The sequence below is a fragment of the Fukomys damarensis genome, unplaced genomic scaffold (genome assembly GCF_012274545.1).
Source record: "Fukomys damarensis isolate Sample0158 unplaced genomic scaffold, DMR_v1.0_HiC HiC_scaffold_21, whole genome shotgun sequence".
NCBI classification, from domain to species: Eukaryota; Metazoa; Chordata; class Mammalia; order Rodentia; family Bathyergidae; genus Fukomys; species Fukomys damarensis.
In genome coordinates this window covers 32,964,883-32,991,442 of record NW_022900933.1, presented here as the reverse complement: position 1 = coordinate 32,991,442, position 26,560 = coordinate 32,964,883, and the positions used below count along the sequence as shown (strand labels likewise).

Sequence of the window (26,560 nt, the reverse complement as noted above, 5' to 3'; positions counted from 1 at the left end):
TTTGCTATACTTGCACATTTATTTCCTCCTTTTTCTTTTATTTTTCTCGTGGCTGGAATGTGTTAAAATTGATCTCAGACATAATCCCCTGGTCATTTTAAAGAAATTTGATTCTACAAGTATTTGATGAACATCAGTTCTATGTGAGGCCAGTGTAATACCAAAAGTTTGGAAAACGTCAAAGAGTAATAGGAATTGTTTTTATAATATTCCTAAGAAAGTTTTTTTTAATTCCCCAAGATGTGAAATTAGAGGGTCCACATAAGAAATAATGATAATAATTATTATTATTATAACACCTAAAATATTTTTCTCTTTTAATCATCTATTCTATGCAATTTCACTTTAGCAATTCCAAAGCACAAAGAGGGACATGTAGAGTTAAAAATATTAAAACAAGACTCGGGCACACAGGATGAAGGGCCATGAAAAGCCAACAGACTGGCTTCTTCTGGGAACCAGGAAGAAGAGGCAAGAGATGGGCAGGACCGGGGGTGGCAGCTGCACATGGGATGGGCCATGCCCTGGGCGTCTGCCCCAAACCAAGCCGAGAATCCTTCCTACCCTGAATGCTCAGGCTGCAGGGAAATCTCCAAAAGTGACAATAAACAAGAACTGTGCACTCCCATAATTCCCTTCCAAGCCCTGGGCTCACCTCCTTGTCAGTAGTCTCAGTTCATCTTCACTCTGTCTTTTCAGTCAGTGCCCCTTTGCCAGTGAGGAAACTGAAGCACTAAGGAGTTAGGGGACTGCCCAGAATGAAACAACTGGGAAGCCATGGAAGCAGAATTTGAACCCAGAACCATGTGGCCCCAAAGCCCAGCCCTGACTGCTGTACCATTTTGCACACTCGATGCTGACAAGTTCATTTCCATGGCTGGCCTGGGCAGAGTCCCTGATTTTCCTCTCTGTCCTTCCTCGGGGGTGCAGAAGAGGGGGCCTGGTGATGTGGTGAGGCTGTCTGTCCCTCTCTGTGGCTGGGAGCACAGAGTGAAAGGTTCTGAAATCCTATAACTCCAGCCAGGGGCCTGGCCTGGGAAACCAAGGTAGATGTGTTGGAGTCTCCCTAGGGACAAGGCTGGTCTCTTCCTGAGTGTTTTGTGGGCATCTGGTGTATGCCAGCCTCCGTGGGCACAGAGAGAGTAAGACCCAGGCTGTGCCAGGTGGAGGGCTTGTGGTGAATCGCCAAGGCCGGAGGTGGTTTGGCAGCACGCTGTGACCCTCACAGGAGTCCCTAACAGCATGGGAGCTGAGGGAGGATTTTCAGGATGGAGGGAGGCATTTCAGACAACAGGCCACTGTGTCCAGGGCCCTAGGAAACCCCTGCCACAGGGGAGCCTGACAGGGAGGCTCTTGGCCTTAGCAGGGCATGGGCTGCCAGTCCTGCCCGCCCACTACCCTGGTAAATGCTCAGCATAATCTTTTTAAGAGCTACAAAAGACAACTGAGTCACTTGTGCCTCCCTCTGTGCCCCAAACCTCTCCTGAAGAAATGTGTTAAATGCTTCAGCTGGAGGAGGGTAAGGGAAACAGCACAGGAGGAGAAGGGACTCACAGTAAAACCACCCTACAGCAGGGAGTGGGCGTGGCTCTGGGAAGTGGGCGTGTCCAAGGAGCAAAGGAGCCTGGAGACCCCAAGGTCCAGCAGCAGAAGGGGCTGTAAGCACACAGACAAGGATCGGAAATGGTACCATGGGAACCCAACAAGAGCCAGAGAAGGAGGGCTGCTCATCAGGGACTCTGCCTTCACCACGTCCTTTTCCAGAGAGGGTGTCCCTGGTACAGCAAATGAATGGACATAGGATGATAGAAGGGGCAAAAATGGAGCCTGTTGCTACCAGGCCCTGCTGGAGGGGAGAAGGAGGGGGCTTTGTCCCTGGGGAGCATGCAGAGCCTGCTGGCGAGCAGAGCCCCTCCCAGGGCTGACCTGGGCTGCAGCTGTTTGCCCGTCCAAGGTCCGTGCCAGCCAGCAGCTAATCTGTGCTTCTCCCCAGCTAGTCTGTGCTTTCTCTCCAGAGTAAACCAAGGATTTCTTGCTCTGGGCTGTTCCTTTTTCATCAATAATTTATCTGAAATATGCCTTTTTCTCAGGGAAACAAAAGTATCTCATGTCACTGTAAAATCATTAAAAGAAAAATTCAGTGGTACCCCCCCTTCCTTCCTTCCTTCCTTTCTCTCTCTCTCTCTCTCTCTCTCTCTCTCTCTCTCTCTCTCTCTCTTTTCCCCTTCTTCCTTCCTTTCTTTCTTTCTTTACACCACCCCAAGCCCTGGGGGAAGGTTTCCAAATAAGGTCTTTGTAAATGGCTCCAATGCAGCCTTAGAAAGCCAGGTTCCTGGAGGGTGTTATAGGATAGGCTGGTGTAGGAAGGTGATTCTCGAGGTGCAAGGTGTCACCTGGGAGTGTCGGCCAGGGTGCACAGGATCAACTCCAAATGCCCCCGCTTTCATGTCCAGGAGAGCCAGGGGTCTGGCTAGATTGGGCTAGATCTCAGCAGGAGGCGGGCTCTGATGGGCTTTTAGCTGCAGATTCAATGAGGAACCCTCCATCCTGGGGTTCAGTAAATGTCCCCAGGTCACAGCTCTGAGCAGGCAATGCAGTGCTCAGCAGCCTCCACATCCCAGAGGAGGGGGGCACCTTGCACAGACCTGGGCCAGGAAGTTTCTTAGAAGCAGTCATGTTAGCCAGGCCAAGGGATGGAGAGGGGTGTCACTCGAATGGCCTCAAGTCCTGTCAACTACAGTGACTCGCTGTCCATGAGGAGCCATGCAGTTTGCATTCTGGCAGCCTTGTTGTCCTGAACTTGTGTGAACAAGCGTCTTTGCCAATAGCCACAGGATGTGCAGGCATCAGTCCCCGCAAATTCTGTTCCCAGCCCAGTCAGCCTCAGAGAGTAGCCACTTCTGTGTGAACACCTCAATGTTCCCTCTCTGGGAAATGAGGTCCCCAGGATCAATCTGAGGCCCCGTGGTCATTCCCTCCTCAGATGTATGGACACTGACCACAAGGTCACCAAGCACAGGGCCAGGGGCCATGCTGGGCCTTGGCCCACACCGCACTGCCCTCTGGAGGAGAAAGTGGGCACTAATCAGACCACACTGCCCAAAGAACCATCTTCCACCCAGAGGAGCATCTCAAGCACAGAGGACCCTTGGCCCAGCACAGGAAAGGAAACTGAAACAAAGGAAAGTCACTGAGTTACCAAGATAAAGCTCCAAGGTGCCCTCTGCCAGGAGGGCAGGTCAGGCTCCAGGCCTGGCATGGGGAAAGAGCCCCAGTCACTGAGGGATCTCAGGGGGGGCCCTGCTCCTGGAGTGGCCCTGAAGGTTCTCTGCCAGGCACAGCTTTCACTCTGTGAAGAGACCTGGTCTGAGGAGAGATGACAGTCATTCATTCCACCACAGTCTCTCCATGGAATCACGCCCAGGCACAGGGACAGCATCTCCCTTCTGTTGGCCATCGATGGCTTGAGTCCTTTCCCCACTGCTGCCCATTTGCCATTAAGCCACTGGGCAGCCATTTCCTTCTCATTGACAGGCTCTTGCAGGAAGACCTTTGATGAATGCCTGCAGAGCAGTCTGGCTGGGCCTGCAGACTGAATTGCAGAGGAAAACCAAGTCTCTTCCCCGGGTGTGGGTGGCTTGTGTGCACCTGGCCTGGCCTGGCCTGAGCGCTGGAGCTCCGAAGGCCCACCACAGCTTGTCTCTTCGATGGTGCCACCGGCGATCCACTGACTGGCACAGGGCTGCTCAGGAAGCCAGTTGGTCCACACACAGTTGTTGGGCACCTTCTGTGTGCTGGGGACAAGGCTAGGCTCCCAGGAGGCAGAGGACAACCGTCTCTTGCTAGCAGAACAGTCAGATGAAGCACACACATCAGCAAGTTCGTACATGGAGGTGATTTATAAGACTGTTTGTGCTAGGAAAACAGAATGGGAACGGGGTGGGGGGAGGAAGACAGGGGCAGCTGCCCCTCCCAGAGTCATGTGTGTCGTGGGAGCCTGGCGGGAAGCAGAATGATTGGAGAGCATGGGGAGCCTCTGCACATTCAAAGGAGCCACTGCCACCTTTTAACTTGGTGCTCACTCTTATCGGAGTAATACATGTGCATCGTCAAATTGCCACAGGCTGTGAAGAAAACCTACTGTGTGGGCGTAGCTCAGTGGCAAGTCTACCATATGCAAGGTCCTGGGTTCAAATCTCCAGCACCACTGCAAAAGAAAAATAAGAGCCCTCGGTTTTCCTCTTCTTCCCACCTGTTTCATTCTTGAGAGCCAACTGCTTTGCACTGGTAACTACTCCCCACTTCCCATATTTCTCCCCATTGTCTTAAGTGTGTGCATCAGCTACTAGAATATTCTTCCACCATTAAACTTTATCTATTGATCATCCACTACCGAAGATCCAGGATCAGCACCTCTCAAGCAAACACTGCCCCCCTCCCATGCTCCACCCAGGCTGGGGTGGAGGGACTTCAGTATTTGCCTTTGTGTGACAATGTAAATATTGCTCTCGGCTGAGCCGTTTGTAGACTGTGGTTTGTTTCCTTTTGTGGTGTGCAAAATCAGGTCATCGGCTCCACTTTTGACTCGAGACTTCATGCCCCTCTCTAGGGGATCTAGTGGCAACCAGAGCCTGTTGCACAGCTTTCAAGCTACTGCTGTCCCCTCCAGGAGCCTTCCGTGTGGCCCAGTCCCAACCAGGCTGCCCTCTGGTCACCCTCAGCTTCCTCTCCCTGCCCTACTTCAGGGCTGCATCTCTTCAGCTTGATTCCTTCACAAACTCATTTCAAGATCTTCCCTGCAGAAAATTCATCACTGGGGTGAATTTTTTTTCAGACTTTATATTCTTTCAGGGAGCTTTGGGGTGGCCCAGATGAGGGTTCCTTCATACAGGATTGTGGCTTGTAGGGAAGACATGGTTACCAGGGGCTGCTGGGATATCAAGGAGGGGTGGAGCTGGGCTTCCTGTGGAGTGTGAGCCCCGGGGTCATGGGCCACTGTTTCAGATGAGGGAACTGCAAGTATCCACAAGTTTACACTGTGCTTTCTGCTATGCTTAGTGTCACACTGGAGTGAGCAGTTGTGCACACATAAGATCACAAGCTGCCTCTGGTCCTCTTCCCCCAACTTGGTCTGGCACAGCCCCAGGCCTGCGGTGACTTCTCAGTGATTTTCTGTGGTGTGAATGCTGGCTTGTTTACCGGGTCTTGCCAGCACCCACCTTTTAACTTGACAGATTCTATTTAGAATCCCGGGGCTGGGGATTTAGTTCAGTGGTTCCGCTGACTGCCTTGAAAGCGCAAGTTCCTGAATTTGATCCCCAGCACCGAAAAGAATTCTGGAAGTCGCATTTTCTCTGCGTGTGGGGGTGAGTGAAGGAGACTCTGCCTTTGGAGTGGATAACATATGCCCAGCTTTCAGTGCCCGGCCCTTGCCCCTTCACCCTCCGCTCCTCCCTCCAGGCCCTGTTGCTGCACCCTTCTCCACACACTGACCGGCCAGCCCCTCCCCACTCCCTGTCTTGTGCACGACAGACATCCGCAGGCAGGGATCGCCTTGGGTACCCTCCCCGCAGGATGCACAGTAGTTGAGAACCTGCGCGGCTCTCTCTTCTGCATGCCCGCTGAGGCCTCTAGCTGAACCTGAGTCAAGTCCAAGTTGCTGTGCCCCCCGAAGCGCCTCTTGGGCCTTGGCTGCTCAGGTCTTCCGAGCAAGGTCCTTTTGGCATTCAGGAAACTGGCTCTTGTGCTTTGCTGTGGAATCAAGACTCCATCCCATGGCTCCTCGGCCTCACTGCCATCTGCTGGGTTCCTAGAGTTTGGATTTTCCCCAGCCAACACACGAGTTTCTGTGTTCTGGATGCCACAGCTCTGTCACCATCATCACCACAACCCTCCCTTCTAGCAGAGCTCAGTTGGGTGAAAGAGGAGCAGGATGGGGGTTAGGGGGTCCTGACATCCTTGGGCCAAGATGCTTATGCAGGCCAATCGTCTCCGCTGAGAGAGACTTCCCACCGTGGTGGGTGATGTACTCCCATCCTGTTGGGAGGCAGGCAGGGTAGTCGAGGCTGCTTCATCTACCCGGCCCTGTTGCAGTAGACCAGGAGCCTCAGCCACCATTCTGTGTCATTATTCGAAGGCTAAGCTAAGCAGATCCCATCTCTTCAGACATGCTGGGTTGAGATCATGGGCAGGGTGAGCAGGGACAGGAATTCCCAGTTTGAGGAGTCCTCAGGTGTGCTCCTCTGCTCTCAGCCCCAGCAGCTGGGTGCACCTGGCACGGCCTAGCCCCTGCCCCTCTCTCCCCCTTGCTCCTAGCTCTTTCTCTCCTGTTCTCTCCTCCTGGCTTAGGTCTCTTCAGCTCCAGGGGCCTTGGCCACAGCTTCTGTCCTGCTCTCTGCATGGCTGCCTCCTTCTTGCTTGCCTGGCTCACCTGCCAGCCCAGGGAAGGCCCTTTGCTCTTTATCTGGGAGCCCAGGTTTTTGCTGTCATGGCTCTTGTCATTCTTGATAGTTCTACTCATATGTGGCTTGATGTTGAGTGGCTCTGACCTGGGGGGAGACCAGCATCCTTGGGCCATTCAGGTCTTTGTTATGCATTTAAGTGAGCTGAACCAATAGAACTCTGGAGCTAGAGCCACCTGTGTCCACCGGGCAGTGCAGGGTTCCCAGTGGGGACGTAGTGCCCAGCTTGGGACAGCTTGGTTCAATGTGAGGACTTTACCCTCACCTCTCCAGCACTTGACACAGGGATTCTAGGTCCAACATGACTGTCCAGGAGCTCCTGGACTGTCCCTGTCTTACCTGGGAATCCTGCCTGGGGGGTGTGATCCTAGGGATTCCTGATATTACTGTAAGCCTTTTATAGCAAAGACCAGATGAAGAGATATTTTAGACATGAGGCTGGTGCCAAGGGCATGCCCATGTTTTGTGGCCCTTGTCCCCACCTGTTCTGCTAGCTGGTACCCCTGCCAGACCTCAGCTACAGGTCACCTCCACCTAAGCGTTCTCTCTGGTGTGGAGGAGAATTGCAAGGGCCTTTGTCCCTGGGACCTCAGAGAAACAGATGCTGAGAGCCCCAGTGACACAGGTGCCATCTCTTTCCACGGACCCTCAACAAAGCACTGCACTCCCTCGTGGTCTTTTCGCATCTTGAGGGATGGGAGGACAGTCACCAAGCCTGAGCCAGCTTGGAAGTCCCTGTCCAGGTCTCCGATGGGAACCTACAGTCCTGTCTCCAGCATCCAGGCTGGGAAGGGATGCAGTGGAGACCAGTCCAAGGCTTCAGAGCAGTGCTCTTGGGAAGAGGCAGGGTCATGGCCTCAGGGAGGGCCCTTCCCTGGCCAGCCATGCCCTCTGCCGCTCCCCTCTGCACACACCATCCCAGAGACTGCTGCACACAGGGGCCTGCACTGGACCACTCAGGACCACTCAGGACCCTTGGCTCAGCAGAACTCCTGCACACCATGAGCCGCATGCATCTCACCTTGGTCCTGGAGGAAAAGCTCACCTCCCTTTCTCTTGGTTTCAGGAACCATGCCATTTAGGGGGTCCTTGGTGGCCATCTCTGCCTGGAACAGGGTGGGGATGCTTCTCCTGGCTTGGCAGGACCAGCCTTGCCTGGCCCGTGGAGCCTGGAACAGACTGGGTCCTAGTGTCTCTTCCACCCCATCCGGAGCCCCACAGGGCACACAATAGGTAGGAGATCTCCCCAGACCCAGCAGTGCTGGCGGCCACTGCGAGCCAACAAAGTGGGCCCAACTGACACCTTCCCAATGACAATGCTGAGCGCTAACACTCACTTACTGTATGCCACTCGCCGAAGCGCTTCACATGTTCTAACACCCTTAATCCTCACAATAATCTTATGAGGTGGACATTATTGTGCCATTTTACAGACGGAAACTGAGGCATGGAGAGGTTGTATAGCTTGTCCAATGTCAAAGTGCTGGAGCCCAGTTCACTGAGCTGTGACACCTGCCTCAGTGCTGCCGGCTGTCACCTTTAAGGACTGTGGATTGTGATGGGATGGCACCTGGAAGCCAAGGTGCTGCCTGTTCTGTTCTAGGGAAAATCCATTGGGTGCCACTGAAGTCCAGAAGGCTTTAGGAGCAGCTTTGGGCCACAGCCCAAGGCTCAGGACAGTGGGTGACTTGGATCCCGTGATGTGAAGGGAACAGGCCACATCCACTTCTCAGGAGAGGATTCGGGGCCACCCCATCCCCTCACTGTGCAGATATCTGTGAGTCCTCCATAGCGGGGTCTGCGATGCCATATCGTGGGGGTCCTGGGTAAAGCTTCATGAGACAGGCTTCTTGGGAGATTTCAGGACTCTAGGGACTCTCTGAGGAGGGTGGAGGGAGGCTCTCCCAAACCAGTGGGACCACAGAATCCACTTTTAGGAGAAAGCTGGCCACTTGGGAAGGTATCTGGACCAGGACACAGAAGTAGTGAGTGGAGGTCCAGGTCCTTCTGCAGTCCAGCTGGGATTGTCTCAGCAAGCCAAAGCCTTCCCCAAGCCTCAGTTTCCCATGTAATGACTCTCCTAACGCCAGCCTAGCTTCTCAAGGGGACCGTGAGGAGGGCCAAGGAAAGCTCTGAACCAGAGTGCTTTGCACAAGGCATGAGGTACCATGGGAGGAAGTGAGGGTTTGACCACACCTTTCTAGAAGAAGCCATAGTGGCTGAGCTAATTGCCAGAGTGAGTCTCCTGGGTTCCTTCTTGTGCTTTGTGAACAACATCCACCACAAGAGAGAAGAGAACCATGAACAAATTTGGTCTCTGTGTATTATCTCTGAGAAGACCTGATGATCCACCCATGACACCACTGATGATCTCCTTGCAAACCTCCCTCCCTGAGCTTATTCAGACGTGGTTTATTCCATAGGCATTGAACCAATCACCAAGTGCCAGCCCTACTCACGATGGCCTTTGGAAGGCTCTAGGGACACTTGAGAAGGCAGAAGCAATCAATCCCGGGGATTTGGATGACACCCTATAAATGTACAATTTGGACAACATTCAGCAAGGGCCAGTTAAAGCTCACCCTAGCCCTCTGGAGTCATTAGAGATGCCTGAGCTGTGGCCAGAGAGGGATCAGATCCAGCCAAGAGACATCAGTATTGTGGCATGGAATTGAAACACAAAAAATGTACAGCCCAGACCAGGAGGATGCTGACATGCAGGGGAGATCCAGAGCCCTTCCGAATGACTCAAAGGAGGAATGAGATTTGAGCCAGGACACACAGTGACACTAAGATTTCAGAACATCAGCACACAGGCAAGAGTCTTCTCCAAACCTCCCTCTAGCCTTCCTGGTCCCTCATAAGCCTAGAAGGAAAGGTTCTTCAGGTTCAGTGGCCGCTGGAGTGAGTGGCCAGTGCAATGAACCACGGGTGTACTAACTGATTTAATTTAGGCCTTCATTGTCATCATCATCACCGCTCTTGTCACCACCGCCATCAACCCAGTCACCATAACCACCACCATTGCCATTTCCCCGCCTCCACTGCCATCACTGCTATTCCCTCTACCATGATACTACAGCCAACACCACCACCTCCAGCCCTTCTGCCACGACTGTCTTCACCCCTTCCTCCATCATCATTGCCATCACAACCACCACCACTACCATAACCACCACCCCCAGCGTCTTAACTACCACCCTCTCCTCTGTCATCACCACCACTGCATAACCGCCGTCACGATCACAACTGTCACCACAGCCATCACCATCGCCACTGACGTCACCATTACCACACCCCCTTTGTCACACTTCCCATTTGCCTTTGAGCACACAGAGGCCTCTCTTCTGTTAAATGTCTGTACTCTCAAAGATTCATCTTCAGTTCTGTCTGCTCCTAGTCAAAGAGACCCATCAAAGCTGGATCATACTAGGCTGACTGTACATTCTGGTCTGTCCAGAGCAGGCCTGCTGTCCTCGCTCCATTATCCTTCGCTCCTCCCTCAACTCTGCCCTGGTTTACATACTAAACTGTGTAGTCACCTGCTGCCCTTTCTTTGTCTCCCCGCTTCCAGGAAACCCCTGCGAAAAGACGAAAATGGCACCAGCGTTGCTGAGTATCCCATGAGCTCCTCACAGAGCAACAAGGGGGTGGATGTGAGCAACGCGATGGTGTGAGTCTGCAGGCCTTGGACCCGCTGGCCAGAGGGACACCTTGGTGGCACGAGTGGACATGGGAAGCTGACCCTGGGCTTGTCCAGGACTTCATTGCCTTGCAGGCCTCAAGCCTCCTGAAGAAGAAACCATCCTCTTCCCAGGCCAGCCCCAGATGGCCCATAGGCAGGGGCAGAGCAGACACTGGGTCCCCTGCATGCAGCGCCTGGGGCAGCGTCACCGCCCAGGGGTCTCCACATCCTCCTCCTTGTCTTGTGTTTGGTCCACTGACTGTCCCCCAACTGCTGTCTACAGCACATGCTCTGATGAAGGCAGAAGGTCTGCCTGCCTGTGGGGGAAGTGAGGCACCCTCTTTTAGCTAAAGAAGGGTAAAGGGGCCACTCCCAGCCTGAAATCCTCTCCTCCTCCAGGAAGCAGCCTGCTTCTCTGTGGACGTCCCAACAGAAGCCATCGGCACAGCCATGAGACAGACGTCCCCTTTCAAAGGTGCTTCCCACATATCTGTCCATCACCCCATGCGTAACTTTCCTCAGTCTTCAGGGCCTGTGTCTGCCCTCCTGTTTCCACCCACGCCCTGGCTGTGGCTCCTGCCTGCCTGCCATGGTGGGTGGTGAGCCCAGCCTGAGAACCCCTGTGAGCAGGGGGCTCTTTACATGCGAGGTAATGTGTCAGAAACCTAGACTAGGGGCATCCAGAAAGGGGCAGAGGCCCCTGCACACACTGGGATGCAGGAACCCCACGTCTGTGTGAGCCAGGCCCTCCCCCATTGAGCAGAAGTCATCACTTGTGCCAAACCCACTGGAGTACTCTGAGCTAGGCCAATGCTGGCCTAGCGTCACATCTCCCTGACTGTCCCCTGAGACCTGACAGTGGTATCTGGACCCTCTTTCTGAGAGCTCCGAGAAAGCAGGGTTTTCTTCTTGTGTCCTGTGGTCCAGTGCTCTAGATGTGCCAAAGCCTCCTGAGTGTGGAAGAGGGAGGCAAGGGGCAGGAGCCTCCCCACTTGGTCACCTCTGCCCTGCCCACCAGTTTTCCAGAGGACCACCTCCCAGTGGGATACATCCTAGGCTCACAGAGGCAGTGACCTTGTGAGTTTACCTCCCTTAGAAAATTAGAACACTCTTGACCCTGTGGTTTCCTCACCACCCTCACATACCTGCTCAGAAGGAACCAGAAACATTTAATGGTTACAGCCTGTGGCCTTTAGGAATTTAGCTGGCTGGACCTTGTTTGCCTCCTACACCACTGTTGTACTTCTCTGACAGCTATTTGGGTTGCAGTGAGACCCTCAAATCCAGGTAAGACTGATAGACATGAAAGCCAGTTCCTACTTGGCCAAAATGTCCACGGTCCCACAGTGCTCTGTGCCTGGAGCTGTCTGTCACTGCCCTTCCCCTGGCCAGTGTGTGCACACTCAGGACAGGCCCAGATATGCGCCCTCCCCCAGAGGGTTTTGTCTTCCTTTCCCTTTTCCTCCTTCAACTTGAGGACTTGTTTCAATTTCACTTTCCTGGCACACTTTGGTATCACCATAGTGCTGCCAACAGCCCCCACCCAGCTGAGCACTTGGCAGCACTTAGGACGCAGTCAGGTGACAAGTGGGCCAGAGGAGAATGGTTGGGGACAAGACAGAAGGGAGAAGCCTGGAAGACCCGACCCCAGGACACTGTGCCCTGCTGACCACAGCCTCCTGATGCCTGCTGAGCCCCCTCCCCGAGCACAAACCTGGGTAGGTGAGCAGGAGCCCAGTCCAAAACACACAGCACCTTGTGCTTCACAGGGGGAAAGCTAGTGCCCCAGGCTGGTCTAGAGTGACCAGAGGGTGCCTTCGGCTGGAGGCTGCTGGCTGGGGGGGCCTGGTGGGCTAGAGCAGCCCAGAAAGGCTGGGCAGGGCTGAATATCCACACACCCACCAGCTTCCACTATCCTTGACTGTGGCTTAAACATGGAAAGCCCAGATTTCACAGTTAGGCTTCAGGAACCTGGCTGAGTTGCCCATCACGCTGCCCCCAGGACACCCAGGGCTCCAGTTCGCATGTAAATTCTCCTTCATCCAGCTTGTAAAGTCCCTTCTCAGCCAGCTAGAGAAAACCAAGAGAAGAGTCACATTTAAAAAAAAAAAAGGTTCACTTGAGAACAAAGCCCCCAAAGTCAGGGCTGGTGTTCAGAGGACACATCTCATGGCACAGCGAGGGAGGCCTCCAGGCCAGCTCAGGAAACTGACGTGCGCATTAGACTGCTGCAGCCTAGTAAGTGAGCTCAGAGCTTTGGTTTAAAGTAAATCGGCAGCCCCTGGACCCACACCCCTTCTCAGATTGGCCTGAGCTCGGAGGTGGAAAATGAGATACACATTCCCGCTCTGAATTTTCTCGTGTGTTTCTCAGCTGTTCAGCAGCCGAGCCCCACTTTGGAACTCAGGAGCATTTGGGAGCTCCCAGAGTTGCCTATAAGAGGCTTATAGGGGAGTTTCGGAAGAAAGCCTAATAGGTATAAAGATACAAACATATATATTATATAGTTCTATATTAAAGAAATATCTATATATTATTCCTGTATTCTGCATCTGTACAAAGTATGATCTCAACAGCCCAGGTAGCGTGAGACACGTAATGCATGAATGTAAATACCCCGAACTCCGCCTTCTTAGCGATGTGCCGTGTGTGTGGGGACGACGTCTCTTGTTCCTAGGCATTCTGTCTTGATGGACAGATACACCTGTCTGTGCCATCTTGTCCACCAATGAGCCATTCATGTCGATTTCGTGCTGAGACTTCTGTACAGAAGGCGGGACTGGCAGCCCTGGGGGCACACTATATGCTCCTTATGAGGAAAGCAGCACCATGACTTTTTTATTTTCAATAAAAATATGCTTAAAAGATGGCTGTCCATTATCATTTGAAGTAGGCACTTGGCCCTGACTGAGGGATGGGAAGGGGACGGAAGGTAGGGAGAGGATCATCCGTGATGGTCCTGTCTGGGCAGGGCTGTGGATTTCACCTGCATTATCTCTCACCCGAGGTTGGGATTTATAGAGATTTCAAAGGCCTGTCCTGTCCTTCACCCCTCCTCTCCACTACCACCATGATCTTGGACCAAATGAGAACAGGCTGACCAACTTTCCCAGTGTGCCTAGGCCTGACAGGTTCTCCTGAACCCAGGACACTCAGGGGTAAAAAAGGAAAAGTCCCAGGCAACTGGAAGAAGCCAGTCACCCTAGTCTGACAAATATGGGAATCGTAGAGAGCAAGAATCAGCTGGCCATGTTGGTGGGGCAAATGGAGATGGTCTGTGTCATTCTCTTCCTATGTCCATCTCTGTCTAGAAGTCCCCTTCCTAGCATCGTGGTCTGCCCTGCATAGGCAAGCAAGAGACACCAGGAACACAGGGCTCACCTGCCCCTGGAGCAGGTGGAGCAGGAGCCACTGTGGGAGCCCATTTGCCTCTTCCAGCCTCACTTGGAAGAGGAGATAAGCCTCACTCTCAGGTGAGTCTCACCAAAGCACTTCCGGGGGCAGCAGGTCCTCTTGAATGGGCTGGGAGGGACGTAGGGAGGGAAAGCAGATGCTTCACTGCACTGGACACCCATCTTTAGGCAGGGAACAGATTAGAGAGATGGGTGCTATGACTCAGGTTATGCAGAGACCAGCAGACAGGACTGGGGCTGGGTTTGGAAACTGGACCTTCAGCAATGGCTTCTGGTCATGACTGAAGGGACCCCCAAGCCAGACTGCCTCCCCACAGTGGGGGTATAGCTAACCCCACCATCCCTACCTGGGTTTCCCACAACTCCAGCATAGACACTGTGACAGCTGACTGTGAAGGTCCTGCCCAGAGCAGGGGCTGAGTGTTTCCCCAACCTGTCCCAAGTCTCACAGCTTGGCAGAGGTGGGGAGGATCAGGTCAGGGCAGGCGCTCGGACAAGGGCCTGTGTCCCAGGCTTCAGAGAAATGAGGGGACCAATGCATCCTTCTCAGTGGTGTCCCCATCAACACCTGTGACTCTGTGGGCTGTGCACCTGGGAGGGGTAGAAGGAGAACACTACACACATACCTGGAGCCATTGGCACAGACCAGACCTCTCCTCGGTGACACTTTTGTTTCTCCACCTCTCTCTGGGGACTCTGGCCACTTGCTCTAGCTCCAGACAACCAACACAGCACATTGCTCCATCGCCTGACAGCCCATGTCCCACCTCGGGATTCTGCTTTGTGGTCCTGCGGCCACCAGCAAGGGTGAATGGCAATGGGACACACAGGGCTCCCTGCCTGGCACCCTGGAGGAGCTGTGCAGCCGCAGCACTGCCCTCCTTCTTCCCCTCCCAGATGCCACACCGTATGTGCCCTTGGCCTGCACTGTAGCACCAAAGACAGCCCTGTTGTGTCCTGTGATAGTCCAGGCACTGGGACCCCACCCCACCCAGCTATAGCCCCCCCACTGGATCACCCGTGCCTGCCTCCACTGCTCCCACTCAGTGCTGGGTGCCTTCCTGCTCCCCTGCCTCTGCTAAACTCAATTCTCAGGAAGAACCTGAGAAATGCCACTACCTGTGGAAGGTGCCCGGTCTCCATCTGTGCACAAACAGCACCCCAGGCTCCAGGCACCACCACCTGGCAGGTCCTGGGCTGCCAAGCCCTTCTCTGTCCTCCTCTGTGCTGGTGGAATAGCCCACTCCAAGTTCCATCCTCTCCTGAACAGGTGTCTCTGGGCTCCTGGCTTCCGTCCACCATGATTTGTTCATTGAGTCAAATATGAAATATGAAAACCTGCTGCCTTCCAGACATCATGCAGAGCACAAGGCTCAGCTTCCCCCTCAAGGTCTCCTGTGGAAACCTCAGAGATTCCGGCTTCTCCAATCTGGTGGGTCCTGGCTTGGCCTCCAAAGCGCTTTGCAATCCCACCTCCACTCCCACTTCTTTCCCACCAATCCCCTTCCACTTCCAGCCCCTCTCCCCACCTGCCCCAAGCTTTCCCCGGCTCCACTTGCCAATCTGGTCCACCTGAGTTCCCTCCAGCCCACTCACTGGCTGCTATGGACCCATCCTTGGCTGCCCAGGCCAAGGATGCCACCCTCCCTAGCTCCTTTCCTCACTGCTGCCCCAGCCCCTGCCGACCAGCCAGCTTGCCTCCTTTCCCTCTCCTCTCTGCAGCTTGCTTCTCCCTGCTGTCTCTGCATGGCCACATCTATCATCAGATCCCTGTCGGGCTGCCTCCTCCCTGAGCACACAGAATACATACACACCCGTCCGTGCACAGAGCTGAGTGACACCCCTTCCCCAGGCAGCAGACAGCCCTGCAGGAGTAGTGCTCCCTTTTTGCCCTCTCCTGTAGCATTTCCTGTTGCAGTATCTTCTGCTGTTGGCCAGAGATCCTTTTGCCACCTCTACCTTAGGTGTCCATTGGGGACCCAGACAGTGCCCTAGGGATGCAGAGGGAAACAGGAGCAGATTGGGGGTGGCAGTGGATCTGTACTGTGCACAGAGAGGGTGACAGCAATGTGGAGATGAAGGACATCCAGGGCCAGCTTTAGTTTTTTCTTTTTTTTTTTTTTTTGCGAGGGGTACTGGGGATCAAACTCAGTACCTTGTGCTTACCAGGCAGGCGTGGTGCCACTGAGCTACATCCCTCGCCCTTTACTTACTTTTTGATCACTCTCCAGAGCCTAGGAGGCAGGAGGACACCACCTATTTTACGGAGTGAGTAGACCAGGCTCTGAAGATGTTCAGGGGCTACCAAAGGGCAGAGAAGTCATAAGTGGCAGAGCTATGGCTCAGTCCTAGCTGTGTGGCTACAAGTTCCCAGTTCTCCCAACTCAGACAGGAGCTCAGAGTTCAAAATCCACTCCAGCCAGATCTCTACCCAGTTATCTTCCCAGCCCCTGGGAAGCAGACAGGAAATGCAGGCTTCCTGGCCCCTGGGAGCTACATCAGGGGTTCCTAGATCTAAGACAGTTGACTTAATATGTGACTTCTAGCGAGGCTCTGCCCCTCTCGGAGCCTCGGTTTCCTCATCTGTAAGATGGGGGCAGGGACCAACCTCAGCTGTCTTCTTCCCCCACCAACACCTTGTGGCCCTCTCTGACCATCCCTAGGCATTGCTATAACATCACCTTGGTTTCTCCTCAACACAGCACTTCTCACCACTAAGAGTGATTATTTTTTTGTGTGCATGCTTGCTGCCCTCCTGTTCCTGTTAAAATGCAAGGTGCATGGGAACAGAGGCCTTCCCCAGGTCTTAGTCTCTTTCATCACCAGATCTCCAAACACACCTGGCATGGGAAATATTTTTTGAATTAATTACAAATTTCATATAATAAGGAATGTAATGTTTTATTTTATATAACTGTTAGGAGTCTCCACCTCCTTGGGTATGTGCACTGGGTACGGCTGGGGTGGGCAGGAAAAAAACTGAAATTTGCAAGTTGATGGTGTCTTTTCTCTTGTCATTTCATTGGTGTCTTTCAATGACTCTGTTTCCAGTGGACAGATGCTCTGTCTTCTGGGTGTCTTCCCTGGACCTGCCATCCTCTAGGAAGCACCTGTTTGTAGTGTCTGATGCAGGGGAGCTGGTCTCAGACACATGGTTCTTTGGGATCTGCGGAGGTCTCTGCTGCAGAAGGTTTGGCTTGGGCTGTTTCCCAGATGGGTGAATGTAAGCTATGCCTGTGCCCTTCTGGCCTTTTAGTGTCGCTGGCTAACCCCCACTGCTCCCATTTCAAATGTCCAGCTGTGGTAGCCTTGTCCTCCTGACTGTGGCCTCTGCCCAGTTTCCTGTTCTCTCAGCATGAGACCCTTGGCAACTTGGAGGCTCTGCACATGGCTGTGGACATTCTGGAGGTTTACGTGGCAGCATCTTCCAGGGCTCCCAGGTACATTTCCACGCGGACACTTGCACAACGTCCTCAAGGGAGAAGGTTTAGACATGGCCACCTGGCCTCCCAGCCCTCCCCTACACTCCTCCCTTTTCCTTTTGCCAACAATCCACCAGCGTCCAGAAGAAGTGGGCTTTCTGCTCCCTCCTCCTGTTTGACCCCTTTGACCACAATCTTCCCAGCCTCCTCCTCCACGCGCTGTCCATGGAACAGACTAGGGCACACGATCTCCTGGAGAAGAATAAAAAACATAACTGTTGATTATTTTCAGAATATTATCCCCATCACAGATACAACGATGTGCTTACACCACATGAAGTCCAAATGCTGACAGAACGTGCCATATGGAGGAGGATTTCCCAGTTGCTCATTCAGGCTCAGAAGCATGGAATCAGCCTTTAGTCACCACGAAACACAGCAGCGTGGGAACACCACCCTGAAAAGAACAGGAGCCAAATGCCCATGGCAAGCTGTGATTTCATTTCAGCAAAACACCAGCTGTCACATGGCACTACAGTTTGAGCTAAATGGCCGCTTGGATACAGGGCACTACGGCAGAGCCAGGCACACAGGGCAGGAAGAGCTCCAAGAAGGCTCACCCTGATCATATAGGCGCCAAGTCCCTATTGGGGCATTCCATCCTGTGCTCTTTATAGGACAGGAAAATGTCACCTCCACCTTGGAGATGGTGAAACTGAGGGTCAGTGAGATTAAGCAACTTGCCCGTGATTAGACAGCAGGGCTGCTCCCAAGTCCAGAACCCCACTCCTGTAGACCTGGTTGCAAAGCCTGTCTGTGTGCTCTCTCTGCCCACATCCTGCTGTCTCCCCTCTATACCCTGCTCCTCACTGGGCAGTGTGGTTGTCCTCACCTGGAGAGTGCTTCTGTACTTCATGCTTGATTAGTCACTGATTTCTTTCTTTTCTAAGTGGCCACTTCAAGGAGCAGAAATCAGGGTGTCTGCCAGGAAGCCCTGGGAGGCTCCCTTCTCCACTGGCCTGCAGGGACCTGTCTGAGCTGCATGATTGAAAAATCAACTCTTTTTTCCTGGAACAACTAAATTCTGTGAAGCCTATAAGGCATAGCTGGTATAGGGGCTTCCCCTGGCCACCCACCTGACCTCAGCTTTCCTGAGCAGGATGATCCAGGATGGTGGTGGGCTGACAATGGCCATGTGCAGAGGCATGGCCAATGGTAGGTTGGGCACAGGAGTGACACCAGGGAGAGGAGGACCCATTTGACCCTAGATTTCTTGGCTCCAGAAATGGGAGGTCAGTTTACACCATGTAGCAGACCCACAGTCCACAGGGCATGAGGGAAGATTCCAGGCCTGTGAAGTGCCCAGAGGCCACGATTACTGCCTAGAGGCTGTGGGGCTGGTTCTTTCTGCTTTGGAGGCTGAAATATACAGGGGCCAAGTGTTCCACAGTGGGGATCACATCCAAAGGAGAAATTATAAATTTCAAACTCACCAAACAAAATATTACTGCAGCCAGTCAGCCACAGGAGGCTGCCAGTCTGGTCTAAATGATTCTAAGTTACCTAGTTGGTTAGATGAGTAGCAAGAGACTTTACCAAGCATTTAACTACCAGTTTATGAAACAGGTAGAATTGAGACTTTGGAGGAAGACATCTAGATTCAAAGTTTACTCTGTCTTTGATTGAATGACTTCAAAAGTATTGCATCTCTCTATGCCTCAGTTTCCTCATTGTAATATGGGTTGATAATAGGGTAGCCTACCTCACACTATTGTGATGATGCGATGACGTTACATAGTGAAAATACATGACATGTGGTGAATTCTCACGAATAGGAGCTATGATTATGCATGAGAGCAAATCTCTTCAGGGCTGAGTGAACTCTCAAAAAATCCCAAATCCAATAGAGTTCATTATCACAATCTTCAATTCATACAAGTTTATTCTTTCACATAAAACTATTAAATTAAGGAGGAAACTGAAGGTGGTTTGTGATTCATAATTTTTTCATATAAATGAATTCATTCCCAAAGTTGAAGGGGAAAACACCTTTGTAGGTGAAGTAACTGGTTTGATCAAAACTGATGACAGATAAGCAATAAACAGTGTTGTCAATACAATTGAGCTGCCTCAAAAAAAGCCCTCAGACTTCTCTAACCCATGCTCCTGGCACACATTAGCCAAAAGAGCCAGGAACCAGCATGACGAAAGAGAAATGAACAATTATTGAGTGAGGCTCTGACTTGGAGTCCAGTGATCTTCTAATCCTAATGCCACTATTACCAGCTGCATAACCTTGGATAAGGCACTTAACCTCTGGGCCTCAACTGACCCACCTGCTAAACTGGGAAGATGAAAACACCTATCTCCCACTGGGGAAGGGCTGATAAATGAAGATAATATATGTAAAGAACCTGGGACTAGCAGATGCTCAGTATACAGTGGCCATTGTGGTTTCTCTTGAATTCTCTTAAGAAGCTCACCTCTTGCTATTACCACTGAAGGAACTGCCCAGCTTCTTACTAATAACACCTCAACCATCACCCAAAGGGTTCAACTTTCATAAAACCATGGTTAGGTACTACTCCCTTGAGTTCCAACCACTCCATTCTTCTTAACCTGCCATTATTATCAAAACACCGTTTGTCCAAAATACACATTTGCAAATTAACATCATTAAAGAGGTATAATAAATGGTCTGCAGTGTCCAGTTAGTTCCAGGTCCCAGCTCATGAGACAGCCTTGGTGGACAACTCATCTTCTCTGATCCAGTCCAATCTTATTTGATGTCTCATCACTTAGAAATGGAAATGAAGTTGCTGCAACCACTTGGTTTCACTGAATGACATTCTCAGAGAAGAGATCTGCTAGAAACATCCTGGCGTCTGGCAGAATGGCACTCTTGCAAAGAGATGGCATACAATAGACAGTGGACATTCTCAGCAAATGATCATGTTTGGCTCCTACAGATCTTGTAGGTCTTGATTCTGAAGCACTGACTGAAAGAAAATTGAAATAAGCCCGCAGCTGTGAGCTGTCCCCTTGTGTGGCCTTCATAAGGTAGCACCAGTCTTCCCAGAAGTCCGTGGATCCCAGTATGGTCTCCAAGGTACCAAGAGTCCTCTGCCTGGTTGAGCCTTCCATCACCCCAGAGAGATGGATAGCTCCATTTTACAGATAAGAGAAAACAGAGATCCAGAGAGGTTTAATAACTTGTCCAAGGTCACCCAACTAGTAAGAGGCATGCCCATTATGAAAGTCATTGGACTAAAGCCTAGATACTTGGAGATTTGGGTCATTCCATTCTTCGAAGTTTCAGAATGTTCTGTTCGCATGCTGAAACTGGTAGGATTCTGTGAGGGAAGTGAAACTGAGTCAATGCTTTGGCCCTTCTCCAAGTCGATAATCACTGCTGGCCACACTTGGGTCAGGGACATTTTGTTGGGATCTCTCGCTTTCACAGCTGTCATCTGGGACTGTGTGGGCAGGCGTAGCAGGAGTTAACACGGGATGTGTCTGGGAGTACAGTCCCTGGGAGTCAGACAGCCTGGAGTCTAGTTCTGATTCTGCCCCTTACAAGCTATGTGACCTTGGGCAAGTGGCTTTTCCTCTCTAGGTTTTAACACGAGAATAAAAACATAATTGCGTATATATCATTATCAGGTATGACCCTAGTCCCCCCTCCCTTTGCATGTTTTTCATCATCTTTTTTTGCATTTTTTCAACAACCCTATGAGGTAGAAAGTGCCGTTGTCCCCATTTCACAGATGAGGAAACACTAATAATGAAATTCCCAGACCACTGACGTGTGTGTGTGTGTGTGTGTGTGTGTGTGTGTGTGTGTGTGTGTGAATGTGTGTGTGTCTGTGCAAGGGCTCTAGCTCAGTGCCCCTAGGTGGCCTTCACCTCAGCCAAGGGTCAGCACACTTTCTGTAATGACCTGATGGTAAATATTTCAGGCTTTCTGAGTTACAATCTCAGTCGCAGCTCTTCAACTCTGCCTCTGCAGCATAAAAGCAGCCATAGACAGTTTGTACGTGGTGGGTGTGGCTGCTTCCAAAAATTTTTTACAAAAACAGGCAGTGGGCTGCATCTGTCTTGTGGAAATGTAGTTTGCTGGTCCTTGACCTAGGTGAAAGGCAATGCCTCCTACCTGTCAGGGCCCATTCTGTTAAAATGCGTTATGTCCCCTCTCTTCCTGGCTTCTGTTTTCTAAGTGGCTGAGCCCAGTCTGCTGTAGAGCCGGCATAAGGTAACAACAGAAGATGACACTGGGGTCTGTAGTAAACGCAGGCTGGGGACGCTCACTGGTCTCTATCAGTGAAGTAGCAGTGTGCCAACGGGGGCAGCACTGAGGTCTGGCTGGCAGAAAAATGGATCACACTTCTCAAGGGCAAGGAGACAGATGTGCCTGGGTGGGACTAAGGACCCTGGTGGGGACTAAGGTAAAGGAAATAGGTCCAGTGAGCAGAATGCATTAAACAGGGGCTCATACAAACATTCTGAGCTAAGGGCTTGTCTCTAGCCCTCAAAGGGATACAACTGCAAAGGGAAGTTGAGGCAGAAGTCTGGGCAAAGAAGTGGGCAAAGAAGATAGGGTTGGAGAAGTGGAGGATACCTCTAAATCTTGTCTCATGGTAGGGTGGGGCCACCGAGGCTCAGGCTGCCTGAGCCAGTGCAAGTACAGCACCAGCCAAGAGCTAGGCCTACAGCTAAGCCCAGATGGGGAAGTCAATAAAACCTCCATCCACGAAAGCAGCCAGGGTCTCCTTCCTCCAGCCTGTTTCTGTGCTCCCCTCTAGGGATTCTTGCACAATAGACAATGTCATAATTTAATCCTTGCTAATCCACTGTGTAGTTCAAGGAAGCTCTGTCACTTCATTCAATCTATTCAGTCCAGTAGATATTAATTAAACATGTACTATGTCCCTAAGGCTGGGGATGCAATCCTCAAAGCAGCAGCTATTTTCTAGTGAGGTAAATACAGGTGCAACTTAAGGTAATACAAGACAAAATGTTTAGGGAAGCTCAGCCAAGCATTACTGGGCATAGGACAGTTCTGGCTGGAGGAAGGCCTTTCAGAAGAGTGCATTGGCAAAACACAAAGAAGGACCACTCTGTACTCCTCATACAGGGCCTGAAAGTTTTCATAAGAATGAAGATCTGCCACCCTGTCTTACTAGAATTCATGTGGGACACTTAAACATCCAGGACTTCTTTCCCCTGAGAAACATGAATCTATTAAGCCTCCTGGAAGGAAAGGGGTGGCTCTTACTAAGCAACATGGAAGGAAAAAAAAACCCAAAGAATTGTCTCATGATCTCAAAGTCCTCCTGAGAGAATGGACTTCAATAAATCTTGTGTTTCTCTCACAAAAGGACCTTTTACTAACTGAAGTTTAAAGGGAGTTAGAAGTTGTAAAATTTCAGAAGAAATAGTTGTCAAGAACTAAACTCTACCTCTATAAGCTGATTTTAAAAAACCCCAGGCTCACAAAGATAATAAAAAGTGCATTTAATAACATGTCAATGTACAGCTTAAATGTGTAGTAAGCCTTCTTTTAGTCAGTGCATTACAGGGATAAGGAGAAATGTCACTTGGAATGCACAATCCAACGCTAGGTATCAGTGTGGATGTCTTGGTGCTCTGACATGATTAAAATTCCATTTATGAAACATAACTCCAGGTGCAGTGCTCTGTGCCAGTGTGGGGACTCATCCGGTCCAGTATGCAGTCTACAGTTGTAAATTGAACTGTATACAACTATTAACAAAAGAATAAAATTTTTTACTCACAAAACTAAAGTGGTTATCATAAAGCTTACAAGAAAGTACAGCCTAGTGCTAATGAGTTGAAAAACTAGTTTTAAAAATAACCAAACTTACTGGATAGTTTTGGAAAATGATATTATAAAATAAAGAAAACAATTGGCACAGTTTAACCACCTAATTTCTAAGTGCACTTTGTAATGTTCCTTGCAAGCTGCCACTTTTCCCAGGAGAATGACAAAAAGCTCCAGTCAGGTGTCACTGGCTTATGGTGACGGGTTTTTTTATTGCATTGCCAAGAGTGGATTTTAAGAAAAAACACTACAAAGGTTTCAAAAACCCTATTTATTCTCTATCATCAAAAATAGCAACAGGGGGACTTATACAACTTTTCTGTGAGTACCCACCAGTCTATTTTTTTTTTCTTAAAAAAAATAGAAGTTAGTTAAAGAAAAATGATTTGGTTTTTAAAAAATAATGTAAGGAAACACTTAATCAGATAGCCCAAGGAGTCATCAGAAATATGTGTAGCAAGAAAGCTTCATTAGTGGCCCTCTCCGGCCTTTGCACATCTTTTACTAAACTAGAAAGAGAATGTACAGTACCAATATGTTCCCCAACCTGCTTGGATCAAATTGTTTTGTTTTTAAACCCATTATTGCTAAACCAGAGTGTTGACACTGAGAGCCGAGGAGTCCACTCATAGAGGATAAAATTGAGAGGCTGCTTCTGAGGACTGGATTTCCACCTGGGCCATTTTGAACTGGGTACACTGCAGCCACTTGCGGAGGGCTGCTAGGCCAGCACTGCTCTGGCCCGAGCCGGGCAGCGTCCTTAGGCTGTGGTGGTTCACGTTGTTCTGAATGGCCTGGAGGCGAAGCTGGAGGCCTGCCGATAAGTGCTGTTAAGAAAGGGCAGATGGTTTGATTTAGTAATCTCCTCCTGGAGCTCAGGGCAGATTGGGGAATATCAGTGGGGCTACTTCTGAAAGCAGCCCTTGGCCTGGTTCAAGAGCTGTGTGGCCTGCACTGGGCAAACTCTCAAGTCTGGCAGCGCTCAGGGCAGGGGACATGTGCTTATCCTGTGTTTCTGGGGTCGCCCCAGCCCAACCCCATCGGAATAACAGCAGGCTCATCTTTACTGACTCACTGCTGTGGGAGTGAGCAGCCAACAGGGCAGGCTCTTGGCTGACAGACACACTTGTGCCCAGAGGCAACACAGCACATGGCATAGTGGAGAAGCACCCTGGCTCTGGGTCAGCTTCCCAAGTTCAAATCTTGGCTTCTCAACAGACAATGTTCTCAACAGACCAGCCTATATTAGGATTTCCTCTGGGTAGAGCAGGATGCTCACACTTGCTTCAGAGGACTCTATAAACACAAGTGAGTTAATAGAGTGTTTAGAAAAGAACATGGGTGCAGTGAGTGCTGGCTACATTTTAGTATTATTATAATCTCCCTGTCCTCATGTCAAGTAACATGAATAAGCCAGGCTGAAAGCCTTAGTTCTTTCTCCTAGCTTGGCATCAAATTTTGTTGGCTCTTCTTTACACTTTGCCATGTAAAACTGCCATGGATTGACAATGGGGCAAGTAATTTGGAATGCTTCCAGATGGGAATAGGAGGGATCCACTTTCACGGTGAAAACTAGCACTGAGATCAGGTTTTCAGCAGTGTTGGGGTCCCTGCTCCAGCAGTGGCCACGAACAGCCCTAAGGCCGTAATCCAGACACAAAAGTGGCCTGCACTGTTGACCATTGCCTTGCTCTCAGTGCCTCAGTGTCTTCAGCATCCCCCCACACACTTTCCTTGCACTAGCATCCCTCACTAGTGCAGAGAAGGGACCCACCAAGAGTTTCTGGCCTCTCCTTCTCCCTCTACTCCCAGTGCCTCGGGTGGAAGGACTTGGAAGGAGGAGACAGCTGCCTTTGCCATCTTAACGTTGAGCCCCAGTAACCATGTTTGCTCGTCATGGAGCATGTCTGCCCCTACAGTGACAAAATGTCGCTCCAGGTGAGGTTTGGAATTGGGAAATACCTTTAGCCAGGGCCCTCCCCTTCAGGCTGTGGGACCCTGCCCAAATTACTCTTCCTTTTGATTCTAAATTTTCTTGTGTGTGAAATGAAGTAGGTTCCTTCTAGCTCAGTTCTGTCACACGTTCAATATTTATCCTTTCTTAGTTGAATTTACATCACAGAAAATCAATCTTAGTGGTCAGGAAACTCACTGGATATGCCTGGGACTAGATTCCTTAAGAATTTTCGAAAAACAAGACTGCTTTGGGGTTTGGATTCTAATAAGTAAACTGAGCCTTGCTCAGACCCAGGGCTACCTCATCCACCTGCAACCCCACCAACAGTGAGCATGGAACATAGGCTCGTCTGTCTCCTTCTACAGCCCTTTTATTTGGCCCACAGGGTCTCCCACATTATTAGTCCTGTGAGACCAAGGCCAGGTTGAATTCCTCCTTCTCCACAGTAAATGGAGCATCAACCATCTCTGTGAATGTTCTGCTGTTCCCTGGAGGAAAGAGAGCAGGGGGTAACTTACCTTGATATTTGACTGAATCATTGGCAACCACATAGGTATCAGCTGTGTGGAGAAAGACAGAAGCCTGGTTATTATTGTCCTCTGTTCCCCTACATTTGCATTACTGCAAGGGAACAGTGAATCCCTTTAACACCATGCAAGGATGTGGATCCCTGCAGAGGAGCTAACGGTTATCAGCAAAGTGTCTTTCTCAGGCCAAACCCTGCTGAGATGGTGGCATTTGGAGGTTAATGAGAATCCCACAAGTGCCTGAAATACACACTTTAGAGTAAATGACTGTGTCTTGAAAGCTACCAAACATGGGAAATTAAATGTGTATTTAATTAAACTCTCACTTTATTAAAATAGAATTTCCTCCACAGGATCTTTAGAACTGAGCATGTGCCTGTAATTAAGAGAATGTTACTGGGCAGCAGGGAAACGCTTCAGTGACACAAAAAGACAACCCTTGGGGCTCCCTGGCTGTGCTTTGGAAGCAGAAATACAAGAAGATGGAGCCAGACATCTGTAGTGTGTGGGTGTCCACACCCTACAAGCAGCAGATCCCTGCAGTGATGACTTCTCTTTCTGCAGTCCCATGTATGTGGTCCTTCCTCAGGGGCCAGAGGGAGCTCCCACTTGAGTGCTTTCATTAGCAGCTCTCTCTGCTTTGGTCTTTGGGTTGCATTTCAGTTCTTTAAAATGTAATTAAAAATCTTTGGTCTATAAATCCAGAAGTCAGGGACAGAATGTAACATCTGTGTGTTCCACAGAGATCTGGTTTAAATCCAGTTTAAATGGATTTAAATGGGGACTACGGTCCAATAAGTTTGAAAATGCTAGTTTCTTCATTTTAGCACTTCTCAGACCTCACTACCTTTTCTTTCCAATCTTCCACTCCCATAGAGAGGCAGGGTACACTCATTGCACCCATACTGCGATTCCTCAGATTAGACTTCACTGGCAAATGGGAATGTTGAAGAAGCAGTTAGTTAAGATGAGGTCATTCTGGAAGAGGGTGGAGACCTAATCTGATGCAGCTGGGGTCCTATAAAGAGGGGAGTTTGGACAGAGGCACATGCCTATGCACACATACAATACCATGTGGAAATGAAGGCAGAGATCTACAAGCCATGAAATATCCAAGGTTCACCAGGGCCTGGGAGGGAGAGATGGAACAGTCTTCCCCTTATAACCTTCAGAAGAAATCAGCCCTGCTTACAACCTTGATGTCAGCCATCTGGCCTCCTAGACTGTAGGAGAATAAACCTCTGCTGTTCAAG

General features: G+C 50.7%; 2 protein-coding genes across 2 annotated transcripts in view; one reads left to right on the top strand and one right to left on the bottom strand.

Annotated features, from left to right (window-relative positions):
* Prima1 (proline rich membrane anchor 1) overlaps positions 1 to 12,997 on the top strand; it is a 53,666-nt gene extending 40,669 nt beyond the window's left edge. The window contains exon 5 of the mRNA XM_010609203.2: positions 10,036 to 12,997. Coding sequence (XP_010607505.1) covers positions 10,036 to 10,138 — 103 coding nt within the window. The 3' untranslated portion in view covers positions 10,139 to 12,997. The remainder of the gene's footprint in view (positions 1 to 10,035) is intronic.
* Positions 12,998 to 16,499: 3,502 nt separating this feature from the next.
* The window catches only part of Unc79 (unc-79 homolog, NALCN channel complex subunit), a 211,737-nt gene continuing 201,676 nt past the window's right edge, over positions 16,500 to 26,560 (bottom strand). The window contains exons 52-53 of the mRNA XM_033766768.1: positions 25,299 to 25,340; positions 16,500 to 23,650 (exon numbers count right to left, since the gene is read on the bottom strand). Of these exons, the coding sequence (XP_033622659.1) occupies positions 23,450 to 23,650; positions 25,299 to 25,340 (243 nt within the window). The 3' untranslated portion in view covers positions 16,500 to 23,449. The remainder of the gene's footprint in view (positions 23,651 to 25,298; positions 25,341 to 26,560) is intronic.